This window comes from Rhinopithecus roxellana, chromosome 14, assembly GCF_007565055.1.
Source record: "Rhinopithecus roxellana isolate Shanxi Qingling chromosome 14, ASM756505v1, whole genome shotgun sequence".
In the NCBI taxonomy this organism is placed as follows: Eukaryota; Metazoa; Chordata; class Mammalia; order Primates; family Cercopithecidae; genus Rhinopithecus; species Rhinopithecus roxellana.
The window spans coordinates 97,488,343-97,510,786 of NC_044562.1; the positions used below are offsets into that span (position 1 = coordinate 97,488,343).

General features: G+C 36.7%; 1 protein-coding gene across 3 annotated transcripts in view; it reads right to left on the minus strand.

The window, feature by feature from the left end:
* ACADL (acyl-CoA dehydrogenase long chain) overlaps nt 1–22,444 on the minus strand; it is a 50,832-nt gene that overhangs the window by 6,888 nt on the left and 21,500 nt on the right. For 2 of the 3 annotated variants that reach the window (XM_030916625.1, XM_030916624.1), the window contains 4 exons: nt 21,449–21,550; nt 19,842–19,955; nt 11,452–11,579; nt 9,044–9,130 (listed from right to left, as the gene is read on the minus strand). In XM_030916625.1, coding sequence (XP_030772485.1) covers nt 9,044–9,130; nt 11,452–11,579; nt 19,842–19,955; nt 21,449–21,550 — 431 coding nt within the window. Of the gene's footprint in view, nt 1–3,852; nt 4,910–9,043; nt 9,131–11,451; nt 11,580–19,841; nt 19,956–21,448; nt 21,551–22,444 lie in introns of those variants that run through there. The other variant, XM_010354922.2, reaches the window with a different exon arrangement.

Genomic DNA, 22,444 nt, shown 5'->3' on the forward strand with positions numbered 1-22,444 from the left:
CAAGAAATATCTAAGATCAGAGCAGAACTGAAGGAGTCAGAAACATGAAAAAGCCTTCAAAAAATCAATGAATAGGCTGGGCGCGGTGGCTCAAGCCTGTAATCCCAGCACTTTGGGAGGCCGAGACGGGCGGATCACGAGGTCAGGAGATCGAGACCATCCTGGCTAACATGGTGAAACCCCGTCTCTACTAAAAAATAAAAAATAAAAAAAACTAGCCGGGCAAGGTGGCGGGCGCCTGTAGTCCCAGTTAGGGGAGGAGGCTGAGGCAGGAGAATGGTGTAAAACCGGGAGGCGGAGCTTGCAGTGAGCTGAGATCTGGCCACTGCACTCCAGCCTGGGTGACAGAGCGAGACTCTCTCTCAAAAAAAAAAAAAAAAAAATCAATGAATCCAGAGGCTGGTTTTTTGAAAAGATTAACAAAATAGATAGACCTATAGTCAGACTAATAAAGAAGAAATGAGAGAAGAATAAAAAAGACACAATAAAAAACTGATAAAGTGGATATCACCACTGATTCCACAAAAATACAAACTACTACCAGAGAATACCATAAACACCTCTACACAAATAAATTAGAAAATCTAGAATAGATAAATTCCTGGACACATACACCCTCCCAAGACTAAACAAGGAAGAAGTCCAATCCCTGAATAGACCAATAATAGGCTCTGAAATTGAGGCAGGAATTAATAGCTTACCAACCAAAAAAAACCCCCAGGACCAGATGGATCCACAGCCATCTTCTGTTGGAGGTACAAAGAGGAGCTGGTACCATTCCTTCTGAAACTATCCCAAACAATAAAAAAAGAGAGACTCCTCTCTAACTCATTTCATGAGGCCAGCATCACCCTGATACCAAAACCTGGCAGAGACACAACAAAAGAAAAAAGAAAGAAAATTTCAGGCCAATATCCCTGATGAACATCGATTCAAAAATCCTCAATAAAATACTGGCAAACCATATCCAGCAGCACACTGAAAAGTTTATCCACCATGATCAAGTTGACTTCATCCCTGGAATGCAAGGCTGGTTCAACATACACAAATGAATAAACTTAACCCATCACATAAACAGAACCAATGACAAAAACCACGTGACTATCTCAACAGATGCAGAAAAGGCCTCCGATATAAATCAGCACCCCTTCACAATAAACTAGGTATTGATGGAATGTATCTCAAAATAATAGGAGCTATTTATGACAAACCCATAGCCAGTATCATACTGAATGGGCAAAAACTGGAAGCACTCCCTTTGAAAACCAGCACAAGACAAGGATGCCCTCTCTTACCACTCCTATTCAACATAGTATTGGAAGTTCTGGCCCAGGCAGTCAGGCAAGAGAAAGAAATATAGGTATTCAAACAGTAAGAGAGGAAGTCAAATTGTCTCTGTTTGCAGATGACATGGTTGTATATTTGGAAAACCCCATCATCTCAGCCAAAAATCTCCTTAAGCTGATAAGTAACTTCAGCAAAGTCTCAGGATACAAAATCAATGTGCAAAAACCACAAGCATTCTTATAGACCAGTAATAGACAAACAGCCAAATCATGAGTGAACTCCCATTCACAGTTGCTAAAAAGAGAATAAAATACCTAGGAATCCAGCTTACAAGGGATGTGAAGGACCTCTTCAAGGAGAAGTACAAACTGCTGCTCAAGGAAATCAGAGAGGACACAAACAAATGGAAAAACATTACATGCTCACGGATAGGAAGAATCAATATAGTGAAAATGGCTATAGTGCCCAAAGTAATTTATAGATTCAATGCTATTCCCATCAAGCTACCATTGACTTTCTTCACAGAATTAGAAAAAACTACTTTAAATTTCATATGGAACCAAAAAAGAGACCACATAGCCAAGAAAATCTTGAGCTAAAAGAACAAAGCTAGAGGCATCATGCTACCTGACTTCAAACTATACTACAAGGCTACAGTAACCAAAACAGCATGGTACTGGTACCAAAATGGATATATAGACCAATGTAATAGAACAGAGGCCTCAGAAATAATGCCACACATCTACAACCATCTGATCTTTGACAAACCTGACAAAAACAAGCAATGGGGAAATGATTCCCTATTTAATAAATAGTGTTGGGAAAACTGGCTAGCCATACGCAGAAAATTGAAACTGGACCCCCTCCTTACACCTTATACAAAAATTAACTCAAGATGGATTAAAGACTTAAATGTAAGACCTAAAAACCATAAAAACCCTAGAAGAAAACCTAGGCAATACCATTCAGGACATAGGCATGGGCCAAGATTTCATGACTAAAACACCAAAACCAATTGCAACAAAGCCAAAGTTGACAAATGGAATATAATTAAACTAAAGAGCTTCTGCACAGCAAAAGAAACTATCGGTGTGAACAGGCAACCAACAGAATGGGAGAACATTTTTGCAATCTATCCATCTGATAAAGGGCTAATATCCAGAGTATACAAGGAACTTAAACAAATTTAGAAGAAAAAAACAACTCCAACAAAAAGTGGGTGAAGGAGATGAAGAGACACTTCTCAAAAGAAGACATTTATGTGGCCAACGAACATATGAAAAAAAGCTCATCATCACTGGTCATTAGAGAAATGCAAATCTAAACCACAATAAGATACCATCTCATGCCAGTTAGAATGCCAATCATTAAAAAGTCAGAAAACAATAGATGCTGGAGAGGATGTCAAGAAATAGGAACAATTTTACACTGTTGGTGGGGGTGGAAATTAGTTCGACCATTGTGGAAGATAGTGTGGCGATTCCTCAAGGATCTAGAACCAGAAATACCATTTGACCCAGCAATCTCATTACTGGGTATATACCCAAAGGATTATAAATCACTCTACTATAAAGACACATGCACACATATGTTTATTGCAGCACTGTTCACAATAGCAAAGACTTGGAACCAACCCAAATGCCCATCAATGATAGACTGGATAAAGAAAATGTGGCACATATACACCATGGAATACTATGCAGCCATAAAAAAAGGATGTGTTCATGTCCTTTGCAGGGATATGGATGAAGCTGGAAACCATCATTCTCAGCAAACTAACACAGAAACAGAAAACCAAACACCACATGCTCTCATTCATAAGTGGGAGTTGAAAAATGAGAACACATGGACACAGGAAGGGGAACATCACACACCAGGGCCTGTGGAAGATAGGCGGGTAGGGGAGGGATAGCATTAGGAGAAATACCTAATGTAGATGACAGGTTGATGGGTGCAGGAAACCACCATGGCGTGTGTATACCTATGTAACAAACCTGCATGTTCTGCACATATATCCCAGAACTTCAAGTATAATAAAAAGGCCAGGTGTGGTAGCTCACACCTGTAATCACAGTACTTTGGGAGGCTGAGGCAGGCAGAACATGAGGCCAGGAGTTCGAGACCACTGACCAACATGGTGAAACCCCGTCTCTAGTAAAAATACAAAAATTAGCCAGGTGTGGTGGTATGTGCCTGCAATCCCAGCTACTCAGGAGGCTGAGGCAGGAGAATCGCTTGAACCCGGGAGGCGGAGGTTGCTGTGAGCAGAGGTCACACCATTGCACTCCAGCCTGGATGATAAAGCGAGACTCCATCTTTAAAAAAAAAATTATAAAAAAAAAATAAAAAAAAAAGAATGGTATCAAAATATTTTTTCTTCCCTCTCCTCTCTCCAGCTGTAATGGTTGTATTAAAAAACAATGTTTAATATCAACAATACCAAACAAAATGTTTGTGTTCTAAGTTGAGTAAGAATACATCTATTTCCATTTTAAAGCCACTTTAAATTAATGGTTTATTTTTTGTAATTACTTTTAAGTCTCAAATCAAATGTCATTTCCTCACTTTTGAATTTTAAATGCTTAATTATTTACATTGCACTTATGCTTGAAATTATCTCCTTTACATATTTACTTCTTACCTTATTTTACTACTTATTTGTTTATTCACTTATTTTTTAGTGATCTTGTCAGTTTTGTTTGTCATCATTGTATTAACATTTTGGTTTATAGAAGACATAAAGTAATCATTAAGTTACTAAACACATTAACTGTTGGAAAAAAGCCATTGCTTTGATACCTATAAAACGTACCAATATCTTGAAATTAAAGAATGATGGATTATTCCGTGTTATCAGGTGTCAGCAATTGACAGAACCAAGGCATTCCCTGGTCAGGGTTAGGCAAATACTTAGCTGAGTCCTGGGGGTTTCAAGGCAGTAAGGTATTACGGCTTCCGGCTTCAATCAAAGCAGTTCTCACTGCTTTTCACAGAGATGTTCTGCATAAGCTTTTGTTTGAAGAAAGAGTTCCATTGCTTAAAAACAGCTGGTTGGAGTACAGTGGTAAAAACCACTGTTCTAGGGAATTTGGAGCAAATGGTAGCCGAAATGAGTTTACATTCTAAGTATATTTACTTTTCCCTTTAAAAGTCAATGTGCTATCTTATTAATGTTTTCATATTATAAAGACATAAAATTATTTCTGCCTCAGTTTGAAGATTTGAACAATTTATGCTTTTTAGAATTTTAGAGATAAATGAAATACCTAGGCATCTAGATTCAGAAAATCTTTTACCTTTGGCTACATAAAAAACTGTAAGTTAAACCTTATATTGGAAAACTAGAATTTTGGCTTCAAAGATTTGTCCTTCCACTGTGTTAATCTTATATTTATATTTTATTTCCTTCTCTACAGAGAGAGCAGGTAAAAACATGTTTAGTGTTCTTCGCTTTCTAAGTTACATTTTATCTTGAGCAGATTTAAAACCAGATTAGCTGTAATAGGATTCCAGGATGTGGGCAGATGTCTACTTGTCAAAGACGATCTCTCTTGCAATCAGCTCCTTCATTATTTCATTTGTACCACCATAGATTGGCTGAACTCTGGCATCTACATAAGCTCTGGATAAATCAGAAGATGATTGAATGAATAAATAAAATATTTTAGAAACTGTAAATTTTGTCTTACCAGGTAACTCTTAAACTATTAATTTAATGAAGTACAAACAATAAAAGTCCTTCACGAATTACTAATTTTTTCAATATGGCATTCATCCTATATTGGAGTAATAGTAAAAAAACTATTAAGACATTAATAATATGTATAGCTTTGTATTAATTTGATTAAAGAGATTACAAATTCAAAATAAAAATAGTAAGTATATATCAGCTGATTTAATTTTGTAAAATTCAGCACATATGATAACACTCTTAAAAAGTCTTTTAGATTAGGAAAAGGACAGAATGTCTTAGTTTCTTTTTATCTTTAACATTTCCTAAAAAAGTTGAAATCCACTGGTTTTATAGAAAACGAAAGAAAAAAGATTCATATTTTCTAGTATTCCCACAACTACTATCACTATTAGGAATATAAACTGATGCTTTAGCAAATATTATTTCCCAGAAAGTTAACAAGTAACCTGGTTTTTGGAAATGGTTAATAGTCACTTCAGTGATGTGTGGAGTTAAAATACAAAGTGGCTGAGTGCATTGCCATACCCACCCCCCGAAAAAAAAACCAAAAACAAATATCATCAGAAATTCATTTCTGATAGTCATGACAACAATCATGCCACTGTGCAGTTGTTTTTGTCTTTTCTCATCTCACTTTATCCTCTCAGCTCTGGGATTGGGGAGGGATAAATGTTAGTACTGTTTTCCTGGTAAAGGAACTAAGGTAGAGAGAAGTTAATACATTTCCTAATTAATGGTTGCTGTTTAATGATCACTAACAACACATCATTGGCAGGCTGGAATGAGGATGTTGGTATTCTGCCTCTTTTTCAAATTTTTTTTTTGTATATCGCAACACTTTCATTGGCCAAAGAACTTAGAGCTAGTTATTGAACTTTGGACTTTCCTGGTAGACCCACTCAAAGGCTTTTTTTCTTTTTTCTTTTTTTTCTCAAGTATAATCTTGGTGTTTTGTTTTGTTTAAATTTGATTTTTAAGACAAATTAAATGTGCCAGCTCTAGGAACATACCATTTTTGGACTTACTCTTCTCCATATTCATCAGGGTTCCTTACAAAGAAATGGGCACTCAGTAAATATTTACTGATATGATTTACTGTATTACAAAGGAAATTTAGAATCTCAGAACTTTTGGCTGAAAACTTTAAAAGCTTGAGATATTTATATTTTCAAACTTTTTTTCTGAACAGATTTTGCTGTTCTCTACAAAATCTAGCACCTGCATTTTGAGCACTTACCTATTGTAAACCTACTTCAGCAATCGCACTGTGTTTAGATATATATATATTTTTAAATAGGCTAGGCTTCTTTTTACATTAAAGAAGTTCCAATGGAGTAGATAAAGCAGAGATTAGTAGACCTTTGATATGTTACTAATTAAATTTAGTCATCAACTAAAATTAACAGTGAAAGGCAGCAGCAGAAATGTTTAACCACACTGCAATGAAGTTCTACATCTAAGGCTGCTCTTCCTAGCATGGCAGAGAAATCTTCAAATGGCAAGGCTTAAATCTCACTCCTCACAGGCTCGAGTCTAATGAGTAAGACTTAAATAAACACACATGCTGAAGACCAGTTGTTTAAAAAGACAAAAACAAAAAAACAAAATAAAAAAGCAGAGAAAGCACCTCTTATCTATGAAACCAACACTCAGCAACATATATATATAAACTAATGTAGTTTAGTCTGGGGGATATAAGAAACACAATTAGAATAACTTTTTTTAATCAAGTCAAAGTCTCTACATTACATCCACATATTGCCGAATGTGTCTACGTGTTTTTTTTGTTTTGTTTGTTTGTTTTTTTGAGACAGAGTCTCACTCTGTCGCCCAGGCTGGAGTGCAGTGGTACAATCTCGACTCACTGCAACCTCCACCTCCCAGGTTCAAGCAATTCTTGTGCCTCCGGAGTAGCTGGGACTACAGGCGCCCGCACCACGCCTAGCTATTTTTTTTGTATTTTTAGTAGAAATGGTATTTCGCCATGTTGCCCAGGCTGGTATTGAACTCCTGACCTCAGGTGATCCACCCGCCTTGGCCTTCCAAAGTGCTAGGATAGCAGGAGTGAGCCACCGCGCCTGGCCTAAGTGGCTTTTTTGATATTAGGCGATACATGGGAAGAGAAATAGAAGTCTAGTTTAGAAATTCATACAATCTTTGAACAAACTGGCCAAGAAAGGTTATTATTGTTTCTTAAAGGGAATATAAGTCTCAGACTAAAACCAGAGATTTCAAATAAGCCATCAAGCTACAATGTTTGCTTGGTATCAACTTGGTATCAACCAGAGATTTCAAATAAGCCATCAAGCTACAATGTTTGCTTGGTATCAACTTGGTCTCCGAGAAAACAGAGACCAAGGCTTATGGCACACTCCAATCCTAAGCCATTTAGATGATTGCCTTCTCCCCACCTAATAGGCCTTTCTTAAATGTGAACTAAACCACACAAATATTGAGCCACTACATAGCTTCTGCTCTTAATGTAATTTTAGTAAAATATTTTTTCTCACTAAGGACTATAAGCATATTAAGTGTTTCCAATTATACTTTTCAAAAAGATAAATTTGAAATCATTAGGCTGTCAGTTTGAATGTGGGTTTCATAATTTTTTCCTTTAGATACTTTATATTAAGATAAAAATCTTAAAACGTTTTTAGAAGTCTATAGCATTCTTACTCTCAGATTCAGAACAAATTGTACTTTTTTGTATAAACCAAAAATTTCCTTGGGAAAATTTTTCTAAACCAAAATCATTGCTAAATAATAAGAAAAATATATTTTCTAAGGTGATAAGGAGAAAAGCTATGGGGAGACTTCTGAGGTGAAATACTATGTTAAGAGAAAAGGAAATTCTGGAGATTGAGGAAAAAATATGGATGAGGACACTGCCTATTTATAAATTAGTACTGCTTCAAACTGATAAGAATATTCATATATGATAAAAAGATATATTTGATTATTTTCAATTTGAAGGAAATAAAAAATCTATTTAGAAAAAATAAAGATTTTAAATTTATTTTTTAGAACAAAACAAATAATCAGATATTTAAGATATGTGACAACTTAGATCCTTTTCATAGGCCAGTTAAATTTTCTGTATTGCTTTTTTTTTTTTTTCAGTTTTTTTTTTTTTTTTTGAGACGGAGTCTCGCTCTGTCACCCAGGCTGGAGTGCAGTGGCCGGATCTCAGCTCACTGCAAGCTCCGCCTCCCGGGTTCACGCCATTCTCCTGCCTCAGCCTCCCGAGTAGCTGGGACTACAGGCACCCGCCACCTCGCCCGGCTAGTTTTTTGTAGTTTTTAGTAGAGACGGGGTTTCACCGTGTTAGCCAGGATGGTCTCGATCTCCTGACCTCGTGATCCGCCCGTCTCGGCCTCCCAAAGTGCTGGGATTATAGGCTTGAGCCACCGCGCCCGGCCTTTTTTTCAGTTTTTAAAAAAAAGTAGTATTTGGCCAGACGCAGTGGCTCACGCCGGTAATCCCAGCACTTTGGGAGGCCAAGGCAGGTGGATCACTTGAGGCCAGGGATTTGAGACCAGCCTGGCCAACATGGCAAAACCACACCTCTACCAAAAATACAAAAAAATTAGCCAGGTGTCATGGCACGCACCTGTTAATTCCAGCTACTCTGGAGACTGAGGCACAAGAATTATTTGAACCTGGAAGGCAGATGTTGCAGTGAGTCCAGATCATGCCACTGTACTCCAACCTGGGTGACAGAGTGAAACTGTCTCAAAATAAAATAAAATTAAAAATTAAAAATTAAAAAAATTTTTGAAAATACTATTTGTCCTTCTACATAATGATTCAAATAAAGCCAAGGATCAAGCTTTTGTATACTGGTGTCTTTACTTTAAGAAAGATAAAATCCTAGTAGGGAGTTGATAAAAAATAAAAAAAAAAAAAGCTGTTTCCATTTGCTTGAAAACATTTTGTCTGTATTCAGCTGAAAAATTCAAAAGATTGCACACCTCCTTTCCCTCTACATTTGATGTACAAAGTAAAGAAATTTTCCTTTTTCTTCACATCATAAAGAGGAGTATATCAGAAAACTATACTTACTTTGCAATTGGGTACTCCCACATGTATCCCCAACCTCCATGGAGCTGTACACAGTCATAAGCCACACTATTTTGTAACTCAGATGCCCTAAATGACCAAAATAAAAGTCAGAAAAGAAATGTTTGAAATGGATTTTCACGAGGTGCTTCAAAACCAGAAAATTAATTATTTACAATTGTTGAAATGTGCACATTTATTAAGCGATTAGAACAGTATATTAGCCAAGCAAAGAAGATGATAAAAATTACATATGAAATAAATTTCAAGAGAATTTTCATATAAGAATACCTTTTTCATCAATTACCTTTCTTGCTAGGTTTTTGCTAGCCTAGAAACAAAAGGTAGAAAGCTCAGATGATTAGGTTTTGGCTATTTCAGGCTAGAAAAAGTTACAGTAAAAACTTGAATATATTCTAATTTATTTGGATTCTCTATATGATCTAAATTACTCAGCCACCTAGTTCTTTTTGACCTTGTAATATGCATTTTTTCTCCAATGATGTCACTTTCTACTTGAAGATCATGATTCTGAATTTCAGTATAAAAAAGCAATTTTTTAGGGTTCTGACTTTTCAGAAATAAATTGAAGATAACAGTGAAAACCTGAGAGGGCACACTAACAAAGTATATGCTATCATATAGGAAACATTAGAAAATGACATACAGATTATTATTCCTGAAGTGTGTATATTAGTATTATATATAATGTTTGTATATATAAACATGCAGTGCTTGAGAAAAATTCTTTTCTGATAATATCACAATTCTATCATTAAAATTCATGATAGAGATTTTATTCACCTTAACATAAAAATATGTTAGTTCAAAACTTTTTTCTACTTATTTGTCTTTTCTTTCTTTTGTTTGTTTGTGTGTTTGTTTTAGTGATGGAGTCTCACTCACTCTATGGCCCAGGTTGGGGTACAGCGGCACAATCATAGCTCATTAGAGTCTTGAACTCCTGGGCTCAAAGGATCCTCCCACCTCAGCTTCTCCAGTAGGAGTTACTACAGTGGCAAGGTACAGCACCCCACTACTTATTTTTCAATGGTGGGAAGCATAAAGCAAAAATAAAGATATATACTTTTTTAAATTTACAATAATTTTAAACTCAAACCATACAACAGGTGAGGATATTTCTAAGCAATATATTAACAATATAATTATTAATAGACAAGACTTTGGGGACAATAATAGTTGGAATTTGATAGTTTTTTTATGTTTGGCAAGTATTTTTGTGAAATATTTACTGGGCTATAACTAGCTGCCTCCTGTGCTTCAATGTGAAATACCAGCATGTGTATAAACCTGAGGTTTTCAAATAACAAGGTCAATGGCTATCCGAACTTCTTTTCCCAAAAATATGTAAATTTTTTTTACACTTTTTGCCACTAGTCAAAGAACTTGTTGTAAATGTAAATATAAAAAGCCTCTTCAAAAGTGCAAGTTTCTGAAAAGTAATTCCACATTACTTTTCAATCTGGCAATTTTATTATTATGGGATCATTACATAAAGCACAAAATATTTCCCTTGTTCTACTTGTGACTGAACTGAACACAAGTTAATGAATAATGACAGGAATTTAATCTAGGTTACTCTTGGGCTAATGATATGTGAGAATGTTTGTTTTTAAAAACAAGAAACTGAATCTACTTCCAGAATCTGATTTAGACCATATATTCCAAAATCTTAAAATATACAAAAGTCTGACATACAGGGATGTTTTTTCAATCAACTCATCTTTAACACCATTGCTAATAATCTTTAATTCAAATCGAAGTCTTTCTAAACTTAACAGGATTTTTATTTTTCTTTCACTTAATAGAGCCTGTGAAACTTTGATTGGACAGCCAGTTCTTCGTGAATTTTTTCTTACATTTGGAAAGCACCTTAAATAGAAAAATCGTGTCCAACTTAGCCATTTCACAGATGACAAAAACATTTTCCTGGATGGAATTAAGTTTAGTTACAGTTATTTAATAAAAGAATTGGGACTCTATCTCAAGACTCCTAAGTTTTACTGTTCCCTTTCATACTCACTATACTGTCGCTCTTCAGATAATTTGAAATTAAACTATTACTTGAATGAACGAATTCATCATCCTAACAATATCACTCTTCATTATCCCACTCTTAATATTTTATTTTCAATAGCAAGTTAATAATTAAATACTAACTTTGCTTGCCTATTAGGATAAAACAATTAAATACCAACCTGAATAATTTTTAGCACATTATACGTATGCTTAATGGAACATTTTAGCGTTTTTTTTTTAAGTTGAGTCTTACTTTTATTTTTCATTTCACCGATTTCCTCCTTTAAGACCCTCAAGGTTGAGCTTAAAATTGGCAGAATTCCATCACAGTCTGAGCACACACCACACTCTAATTACTGTAGCATGCATACCAGTATTTCGCCATGCAAGCAGTGGCAGAGTCCAAACGTTTTGCTTCATGCAGCTGGAGACAGTTGTCCACAAATGCTCTGGTTACACATATATGTGTTTTTAATTCTGCTAATTTATGTTGCACTGTCTTGAATTTAAAGGAAATAAAAGAAAAAAGTGAGCCTGGTAGAAATATAAACTTCTTTTTTTTTTTTTTTTTGAGACGGAGTCTTGCTCTGTCGCCCCGGCTGGAGTGCAGTGGCGTGATCTCGGCTCACTGCAAGCTCCGCCTTCTGGGTTGACGTCATTCTCCTGCCTCAGCCTCCCATTTAGCTGGGACTACAGGCGCCCGCCACCACGCCCAGCTAAATTTTTTTTGTATTTTTAGTAGAGACGGAGTTTCACCATGTTAGCCAGGATGGTCTCGATCTCCTGACCTTGTGATCCGCCCGCCTCGGCCTCCCAAAGTGAGAAATATAAACTTTAACCCACTTAACATATCAGAAATTATACAATAAAAGATCTTTAGGGCAAACAAAAGTGGAATTGTTGTTTTTTTCCTCCATAAAGAGGGCATTTGTTAGCAAATCAGCTTAAATTTAAAACTCACTATATTTCAGTGCTAAGGAAATTTGTACTAAAAGATGTGCAAATAGTTTAAAACATAAATGTCTTGTTTCAGATTCTAAAATTTAGATGAGGCAAACTTCTTGAAAAACAGCATTACTTTAATGTGTGAGCACCATCTTGTGGTACAGTTATTTAGGTACAGCTGTCGAAAACACCTATTGTATTTTCCTCCAGAGACTAAATCCTTGAAGATTTTTCTTTATTAATGAAATTAAGTATGCAGATTTTCCTGCTCTGCTCTTAACATCTGGAGGGATAAGGGGGTTCTATATATGTTCATAAACACATCAAAATATTTATAAGGTATTATTTAATATTGCACGGTATTTAATCTAGATCTGTAGAAATCAATATAATAAAATCAGAGTACTAAAGAAATCAAAGTCCAGTACCCTCATCCTCTTTCATCCATTCACATGATCCCTCTTGATATGGTTTGGCTGTGTCCCCACCCAAATCTCATCGTGAATTTTAGCTCCCATAATCCCCACATGTTGTGGGAGGGACCTGGTGGGAGATAATTGAATCATGAGGGCGGGTTTGTCCCATGCTGTTTTTGTGATAGTAAGTCTCATGAGATCTGATGGTTTTATAAAGAGCAGTTCCCCTGCACACACTCTTTTGCCTGCCATCATGTAAGATGTGCTGTTGTTCCTCCTTCACCTTCCACCATGATTATGAGGCCTCCCCAACTATGTGGAACTGTGAGTCTTTTAAACACCCTCCTTTTTTAAAAAAAAAAATTACCCAGTCTCAGGTATTTCTTCATAGCAGTATGAAAATGGATAAATACACCTCCCATACCTCCCAATAGCTTGTTTAGCAGTCTCTAGCTTGGACTGAATGGTCTGGGATTATCAGTGTTAATACAGCTATGTACCTACCTCCTCCTGCTGGCCATGGACAACCCATTAGCATTTTTGGAAAGCATTCTATTTAGACCATTGTCAATTGTTCCTGACTGTCCTTGCTTCAGTCAAGCTTTATTTCATTCCTGACTCTAGGCTCTCACACTCTGAACTTGGAGTTTATATCTGTTCTCTCTGGCACTGACTCTTGAGCCTCCCTCAGGAAATTGGCTTGAACTTGAAATACTGGGTTCCCACTTTGGGTAGCCTCCAAAAGTATACCCCATTCTAGTTGATTTCTTAGGTCCCAGGCCCAGATATGGTCAGCTGGCCCTATCTTCTTTGTGAAAATACAGATAGAAACAGAGTTCTGATCATTCTGCCGTTAAATGAGTAAGAACTTCACTGTGGCTTATAGAAAGCATACACATGGAAAGTTACCGGCAAAGGTGGTGCAGTGAAACTCAAACTAGAAGTTAAACACACACTGTCAAGTCCAAAGCCACAGCTGTGTACTCAAAGGAGGGTGGTGGGCCAGATTCTCAGAAGATGCAGGGTCTGCTTTTAATGCTGGCTACAGCAGTTCTAAAATTATAAAACTGATTTTTTTCAGTGTCATTGTTGGTTGGGACAGTTTTGATACTTACCATTTCTGGAAAAGAGTAGAATGGGAGTGTAAAAAGACCCAGGACCAACCAAGACCAGGGTGTATCACGTGGAGTAGAAGCTGTGAGGGGTAGATTCCTTACAGGTATATCAACATAACTACTGTGCTGATGAACACTCCAACTGTCTTTCCCTTGGTTTTATTTTACCCTGTTCTACAAACAGAGAATGTAACTGGCATTGAATGACTCCAAAACTAAGCAGTGGGAAGGCTGGCACCCCACTCCTTCCATCTCTGTATTCTGGCCTCTAATTCTGAACATGCTGGGCCACATCAAAACTTTCTTCCCCTCTTGTTGTTTCCCTTACTTTTTCTATCTCCACTTCTATTCATTATATATTTATTTAGGTCAAATATCTACCCTTTAATCAGCACAAAGTTTCCCACTGCCAACCCACACATTCAAGTTTACTCATAGACAATCTAAAGATGGAACAAAAAAAAAAAAAAAAAAAAGAAAAAGAAAGAAAAAAATAGGGAAATAACCTATATATCAAAAACGGATGAGTATTCCATGAAAATCCCTGAAGATGGTTTCTAAGTCTACTCCTAGTTTAGTTCAATGACACTATGCATGACACTTTATTTGGAAAATAAGAGTGGATCCAACAAGTCTCAAAATTTTTTTTTTTTTTTGCCTACGTGATGCCACATTTGGGAATTTATGCACTGTCTTTACAATATGAAAGGGTAAAGATATCTAAGCCTGATTCTCTCATACAAGAGTTGTTCCTTTGTAAATGTAAATGCTGGAAACTTCTAGAAGCTGAAGTAAAACTTCAAACCAGAATGGAATGATTTAGAATTCTTGCATCAGTGCATTCAGTGAAGTTCAGAGGTCTGAGAATAATGTCTCCAAGAGTATATAATTTACTCTCTGGGGATAAAAAGATTAAATACGTATTCTTGCCATTGGGTTGAGCATTACTAAACAGATTTGGTCTTTCTTTTTCACTGCAGACACTGCATTATGCTTTCTGAAATCATCCTCTAATCAAAGGCACTAAAAATTGGACCACACATTATTAGCTAAGTACTCTTTGTGAATGATTGACAAGCTCATAGCAGTATTTTTAAGTCATTTATATTTGTTAATAAATAATACTACAGTTAGCATTAAAAAATTATTATGAAGTTACTGAGTGGGCTGGATAGTCTTTTTCAGAGTTCTGAATGACAGAATTCTTAGAATCATAAAATTACGGAACTGGAAAACACTTTGGAGAGGTTATCTAGCCCAGTACTCCCTTAAACAACAGCAGCAGTTGCTCTAATATATTGTGGTTAAAATATAAAATAAAACACACTAGGTTTGCTATTTGATAGTTAATTAATCTCATGCTCAAGGTCTTAAGAACTGGATACTCCCGTTTTAGAGACATGTGAAGAAGAAGTATTAATATTTTTTCCTCTCTATTCCTTTGCCTAATTCTTTATGCCCTTAGAATTAAGAACACATACCACATAGGAAATGACTAACCAAGAGCTCTCATTAGATTAGAAAAAACATTCCATTTTCACTTCATTGTCCACTGAGTGAAGGAAATAGGAAAAGAAAAAAGGCTCATCTGCTTTGCACTTCTGGGCAGTCATAACAGTATATAAGTGAAGAGTGTAGGTTCTGGAATTAGAATATATGTGTAATTTGGGCAAGTTACTTAACCTCTCTATACCTCAATTTCCTTAAATGTAAAATAAAAATAATTAAAATACTTATGATATAGATTTGTGAAGAGAAAGAATGAGGCAATTCACTTAGCAGTGTCTGGCAGATAGGGAGCAGTCAAGCAATAATATCCATCATTACTATTTAACATCTGGATTTTACTGTTTTATTGTCTATTCCATGAAAAATCATAAGACTGACATAAACTATGGAGAGTATAGATTTTAAAAAGCCCAATAATTATTGCTACATCCATATAGTAGGTTTCTGTTCTAAAAAGAAAATAAATTTTGTGACATGCATTTCAACTGGTCAGAAAGCCCCAAAATGTTCAAAATTCAAGGATAACAAAGAGAATGGAAACTGAATAGTTATATAGTTATAAAATGACATGTGGCCAAGTATATTGTAACATTTAAAGCTCTTCTATTTCAATTGAATAACTAGAACCATAGTGTACCCAGCTCTCGAATACTAGGTATAGCTATGTACAGTATTGGTTATTCATCGTCTCTGAATATATTCCTAGCTTGAAATATGAAAATATTATTCAAATATATTTATTTAGATAAAATAGGAAGATCACAAGATATATCTCAGAAATCCCAGAACGTATACACTTACTTGGAAAACACTACTACTAGCTATCAATAATGTGACCTGTGGAAGTAGAATGCTACTGCCACCTACTGAAAGTTTAGGGAACTAACTTTGAAAGAAGGCAACAATAAAATGACACTTCTTTGAAAAGGAATGATTAAAATTATTTATTTTTTGCTATTAAAATACAATAAATGTATATTTTAAAAAAATCTTTTTCCCCTATAACAAACAATATGGACAACTTTTCTATTTTCTTCATGGTTAAATGTCAAATTACATGCTTTCTGAGTCATTCACGCAATCTGGGTAATATTATAGTCATCCTTGTCATGCAGTATGAAGCCAAAATAAGGCTAAAGGTATATTTTTGTTTTTTTATTTGTTTTTGTGGGTAGCAGGGAGACAGGGTCTTGCTATGTCACTCAGGCTAGAGTACAATGGTGCGATCTCAGCTCACTGCAACCTTTTGACTCCAGGGCTCAAGCGATCCTCCCACCTTAGCCTCCTGAGTAGCTGGGACTACAGGCACACACCACCACACCTGGTTAATTTTTGTATCTTTTGTAGAGATGAGGTTTTGCAGTGTTGCCCAGGCTGGTCTCAAAGTCCTGCGTTCAAGCAGTCTGCCTGCCTAGGCCTCCCAACATGCTGGGATTACAGGTGTGAGCCACTACGCCTGGCCTTGGTATAAGGGTTTTAGTAAACATTTTTGATGTTTAAGTGGTGGTGGTTGGATATCAGAAGCAAATGATACTCATTCCACTTTGGGGACAGTTGAGAAAATCAGAGTGATATCAAGTGGTAACACTTCCTTCATATTGCCAGGCGCGTAGTATGTGTTTTGCGAGTCACATCCATCAAATTACAGTTGAACACATTACCTTAAGAGGCAATCAATATATATATATATATATGTTCGGTGAAGCAAAAAGTAATATATCATAAATGTCAGTGTTTCCCAATGGGAAATTATTGATATTTGGAGTGACGCAATTAGTTGTAATCCAAATGTGCATTATAGGACATTGAACAACACTGTCCTCCAGGGCACCATACAAGTTATACCTCCAGCCAATTGTGCACACCCACCCCCACCCCATTCCTGACACTTCTAAACACCTGGAGGAAAGGGCATTCACTGAGAACCACTGATACATGTAAATCAGTGATCCATAAAGGAAAGAGAATATAAAGTATAACATCCTTGCTCTTAAGGAAATCACAATTTAGATAAGTCATATTGTTTTGTTAAATGTTTTCTTGATTGAATGTGTACCTCATTTTTATAGATTCAGAACAACTGTTTTAGGTTTGTTATGTCAATAAGAAAAGTTAGGATGTAAATACTTTTATTCAGGATGGAAAAAGTTAATTTGATGACAATACAGGTAGCAAATAGTTCCCAAAACGACATAGAGAGGGTCTAGATCAAGAGCAAGAGGAAGTAGATGATAAAAAGTTCTCCCATATTGAAACAAAATGGAGCAAGGCATTATGTAAGAAATAAAATAAGGGTAACAGCAAATTTTTAATGAGGGCTTACTTTGCCAGGCAATATTTCAAGTGCTTTATGTATATTACCCTATCTAACTGATAGAGACTGGTGACAGCCAAGGGTCTCTGGCAAAACCCTGCCTTCAAGCCTAAACAGCCTAAAGGCTGAAAACCCCGACTGCTGGTCCCAGATGAAGGCTGCCCTTTCCCAACTGATCCTTTCTGAATATTGCCTACCTGTGCACTGGGAAGATGGGGTGGAGCCTTGGGAAGTTCACAACCCTTGCAGAGGAGAGGAGCCTAGCTTCTCTTGTTCCTGTGTGCTGACCTAGGATTCAATCTGTAAGGTGGGAAACCTCCTAGCAGGACTTTGTCTCGCTTTGCTGAGAGTTCCTTTTTCCTTTTCATTTAATAAATCCTACCCTAGTCAACCTACAATGTGTCTGCGTGCCTAAATTATCCTGGTCATGTGACAGGAACCCAGTTTTTTTTACAACATAATCCTCACAACAACGCTATGAGGCAATCTCTGATATTCACAAATAGGAAAATATTTTATAAATATTTACAAACGTTATAAATTTTAAAGATTTATAGTCATAAGATTTTACAATTTTGCAAATCAAACACATTTTATAAATTTACAAATAGGAAACTATTTTTGAGAGAGAGAACATGCCTAGACTACAGAGATTCAAGTAGCTGGGTTAGGACATAAACCACACTTGAACATAATTTCTAGAATGCTGGTCCTGGAAAGCCACCAAGTTGTTTCATTTCTACCTTCCCCTTCACAAAGCCTTTCAGACAGTCATTCTACTGAAAAATTTTTAAGTCAAATCCCAACTCCAGGTTTTTTGCTGGTGAAATGTTTCACCCGTTTGATGACTGCATGAAGGAATTATAAACTATTCCTTCACTTTAAAAAGAAACTATAGGGTCTAAAATTTAATTAGCATATTTAGTGACTGTGGCCACCATATACTGAGTTCTTTTGCAAAACCCCTCAAGTTCCTGGGGAAACTCAACCCTAGGTAAACACAATCATCTGTCTTTTCTCTATGATTGTACCTGGGAAGCTAAACTCTTATCATAAAGCTGATTGATACACAAAAAGCAGAAAGTAGTTCAGTTTCTCATTCTCAAGAAGGTATTTCGTACCTCCCTCACCCTTCTCCAACATCTCCACGCCTCCTTCACTCACCTGTCTTTCAAGGACTAACTTTCCCTATTGTTATTTATTTATTTATTTATCTGTTTGTTTATTTTTGAGATGGCGTCTTGCTCTGTAGCCCAGGCTGGATGGAGTGCAGTGGTACGATCTCGGCTCACTGCAACCTCCACCTCCCAGGTTCAAGTGATTCTCCTGCCTCAGCCTCCCAAGTAGCTGGGATTAGAGGCGTGCACCACCATGTCTGGCTAATTTTTGTAGTTTTAGTAGAGACAGGGTTTCACCATGTTGGCCAGGCTGGTCTCGAACTCCTGACCTCCAGTGATCCTGCCTGCCTCAGCTTCCCAAAGTGCTGAGATTACAGGCGTGAGTCGCTGTGCCTGGCCACGTTATTTACAGAAAGAGAAGTCTTCTATAAATAACTTTTGCGGTTTTCTACCAACAGAGTGATGTATCTGTCTGAACTCATAGATGTCCTTTGCTCCTTTCTTCCTGTGCAAATGAAGGAATCCCCCTCCTGTTGATGGGAAAGCCTATCTTTCCATGTGTCAGCATCCACAAACTCACCCTTTCTCAAAGACCTTATGCAGTTGATTATTTCCTTCCTATCTACAAACTTTCCCCGTTTATTAAATCCTTTCTTTATATGTAGGTATTAAACTATGCACCCACATCCCCATCCTAAAAATAATGACAAAAAATTAATAACTCTCAAATATCTCCCTTGACTCTCAAATCTCCTTCCCCTCCCCTCTTCCCACACCACCCTTTCGCTCAACTACCATTCACAGCCAAACTCAAGAAAGAGCTGCTTACCATCAGTATTGTTTCACTTCATCATTTCTGTCTCATCACTCGGGTCTGTCACCCTCCACCTCCATTAATGGCTCTTACTAAATAATCTCCATATCATTGTATTCAATGAGCACTCTTTGCTCTTCATCTTATTTTTCCCCTAAGCAGCATTTGATCCTACTCCCTACTCCATGAAATCCTCTTTCCTTCCAGCTTCTGTGACAAAGTTCTCCTGATTTGCTTTCTACTTTCTAACTGTTCATTCATTATCAGTCATCTTACAGGCTCCTCCTATTCAGACAATATGAATTCCAAATATGAATTCTACCTTTAAATCTTGTAGTCTTCCTCAAGGACTGTGTCCTAAGATCACTTCCTGTCTTACTCTCTACTATCTCTCCCTTAGTGATCTCATCCACTTCCATGGTTTCTAATATCACCTTACATGAAAATAACCCCAAACTTCTGTTTACCCCAGGCCATTCCAGATGAGTAAATTGATATCATCTAATACTAAACCACAATGACAAGCTTACCTGTAGGTGGGCAACTGTTTTGCCAAAAGCTTTTCTTTGTTTAACATAGTTCCTGGTTTCTTCAAACATGAACTCACTAGCTGAAATTGCCATATCAGCAATTAACAGCCTTTCCTATAACACAAAAATTAGGTCTTATGCAAGTGATTTTCACACAATTTCAATTACATTATTGTGTAATTGAAATTACACAATTTCAATTTACATTATCACTCACCTGTAGCTTTTAATCCCATTTTATGTAGATGAATCCTATAAATTAACTTTATAATAAACTCATAAAGATTAATTTATGTCTTAACTCTTTATAAGAAAACAGATTTATGAGATTCTTTTGACATATCTCTAGTCACTTTCTAAAGCAAATCCTTTATTTTTATGAATGACTGCTTTTTTAAAAAATCTTAATTTTTTAAGGGTTGAAGTCTCACTCTGTTGCTAAAACTGGAGTACAGTTGCACAATCACAGTTCACTACATCCTGTAATTCCTGGGCTCAAGTGATCCTCCCATCTCAGCCTCCCGAGTAGCTGGGACAACAGGCGCATAACACCATGCCCACGAATGACTGTCTTCATTATATATATGCAATTTATTTAATTTTTTCTTCTCTTTATTTACATATGAGTTAAAAACAATCCCTAGTTCCTAGTTGCTTATTTCAAGTTATTAATCTCTGCACACTGTATGACTCAATAGATCTGTGGAAATAAACATCTTACAGCACATAAGTTAAATTCTACCTATTAATGTAAAAGTAGTCTTAGTTTAAATCCATCATGCTGGTGATTTTCATGGCAGTCACCAGGCAGGAGTACCCCCTTACACTGGCATCTGAGGCTCAATAATCACTTGTCAACCATACTTTAAAACCATAGCTGTTTAGGGACTGACCCTATGTGGCTAAAACTTTTCAGTCTGAATTTTACACTTTTCCCTTTGATTCACAGTTATTATTTAAAAACTGGCAAACTATCAAATGTTTTGCATGACATTTCCTTACAAAGAGCTAAGTTTCTGAATTGTAGTTAAGAAGCTAAAATCATCCTAAGAAGGAATCACAGAACTGAAATATCTGTTTTTCCTACTCACTTTTTTTTTTTGAGATGGAGTCTCGCTCTGTCGCCCAGGCTGGAGTGCAGTGGCGGGATCTCGGCTCATTGCAAGTTCCGCCTCCTGGGTTCATGCCATTCTCCTGCCTCAGTCTCCCGAGTAGCTGGGACTACAGGCGCCCGCCACCTCGCCCAGCCAATTTTTTTGTATCTTTAGTAGAGACGGGGTTTCACTGTATTAGCCAGGATGGTCTCGATCTCCTGACCTTGTGATCTGCCTGCCTTGGCCTCCCAAAGTGCTGGGATTACAGGCATGAGCCACCGCGCCCAGGCTTTCCTACTCACTTTATAAGCTTTGATTGGATATTACTGAGTTCAGTTATTTACTTATCTACCCTATAAAACTCATACTTTTATTACAACTTTAATACTCAAATGATTTCACAAGTTTTGCATGTATAAATCTGCATGCATAATATAGAAATAGCATGTTTCTATATTATTCTATTCCAATTCATTATTTAGTCAAAAGATGGAATCTTTAAACACTTCTGACCTGTGGAAGCTCTTTCATGATGTAATAGAAGCCTTTATTCTCTTCTCCAAGTAGGGCACTAGCTGGCAACCGTACATCTTCAAAGAATAGTTCTGCAGTATCCTAAAAGACCATACAATAAATGTAGAGAGTGATCTCATTTAAATCTTCCAATAACCCAGTGAATATTGGAGTGAATATTATTTTTTGCAAAAAAACAAAAAGCAAATTGGAAGCCAAGCTGGAGTGGTTAATGAACATAACTAGTAAGTGGTAAACCAGGGATTTGAACTCACAGCCATCTGATTCCAAAACTTGTGGCTTTCCTACTGCAACACACTATCATTCCAGCTCTAATATTGTCCAGTTCTTAAGGTACTTGGAACTAAGGATTTCTAATACATATTAAGCAAAACATGTGTTTTCGGTAATGTATAGAAAGAACATTTTCTGGTTTTTTGTTTGTTTGTTTTATTTATTTATTTTTTTTTGAGAGGGAGTCTTACTCTGTCGCCCAGGCTGGAGTACAGTGGTGTGATCTCGGCTCACTTGCAACCTCCACCTCCTGGGTTCAAGTGATTCTCCTGCCTCAGCCTCCAGAGTAGCTGGGACTACAGGCGCCTGCCACCACACCCAGCTAATTTTTTTATTATTAGTAGAGACGGGGTTTCACCACGTTGTCCAGGCTGGTCTCAAACTCCTGACTTCAGGTGATCCACCGGCCTCAGCCTCCCAAAGTGCTCGGATTACAGGTGTGAGCCACCGTGCCTGGTCACACTTTCTATTTTTACTTCATATTTTTCTTTAATACATTTTACAAATAGATGGCTTGTTACCATGCAGTTAATTCTGCCATTTCTAAAGCAGATATTCAAAATACCTTGATTCATTTCTATTGCTGGTCATCAGAAAGAGATAGAGAGGTATAAATGGGAATAAATCTCATTACCACATCAGAAAAGCGTATTTTAGGAATTCAGCGTAGGAAATAAAATTGTGCCACATGTAATCCTCTAT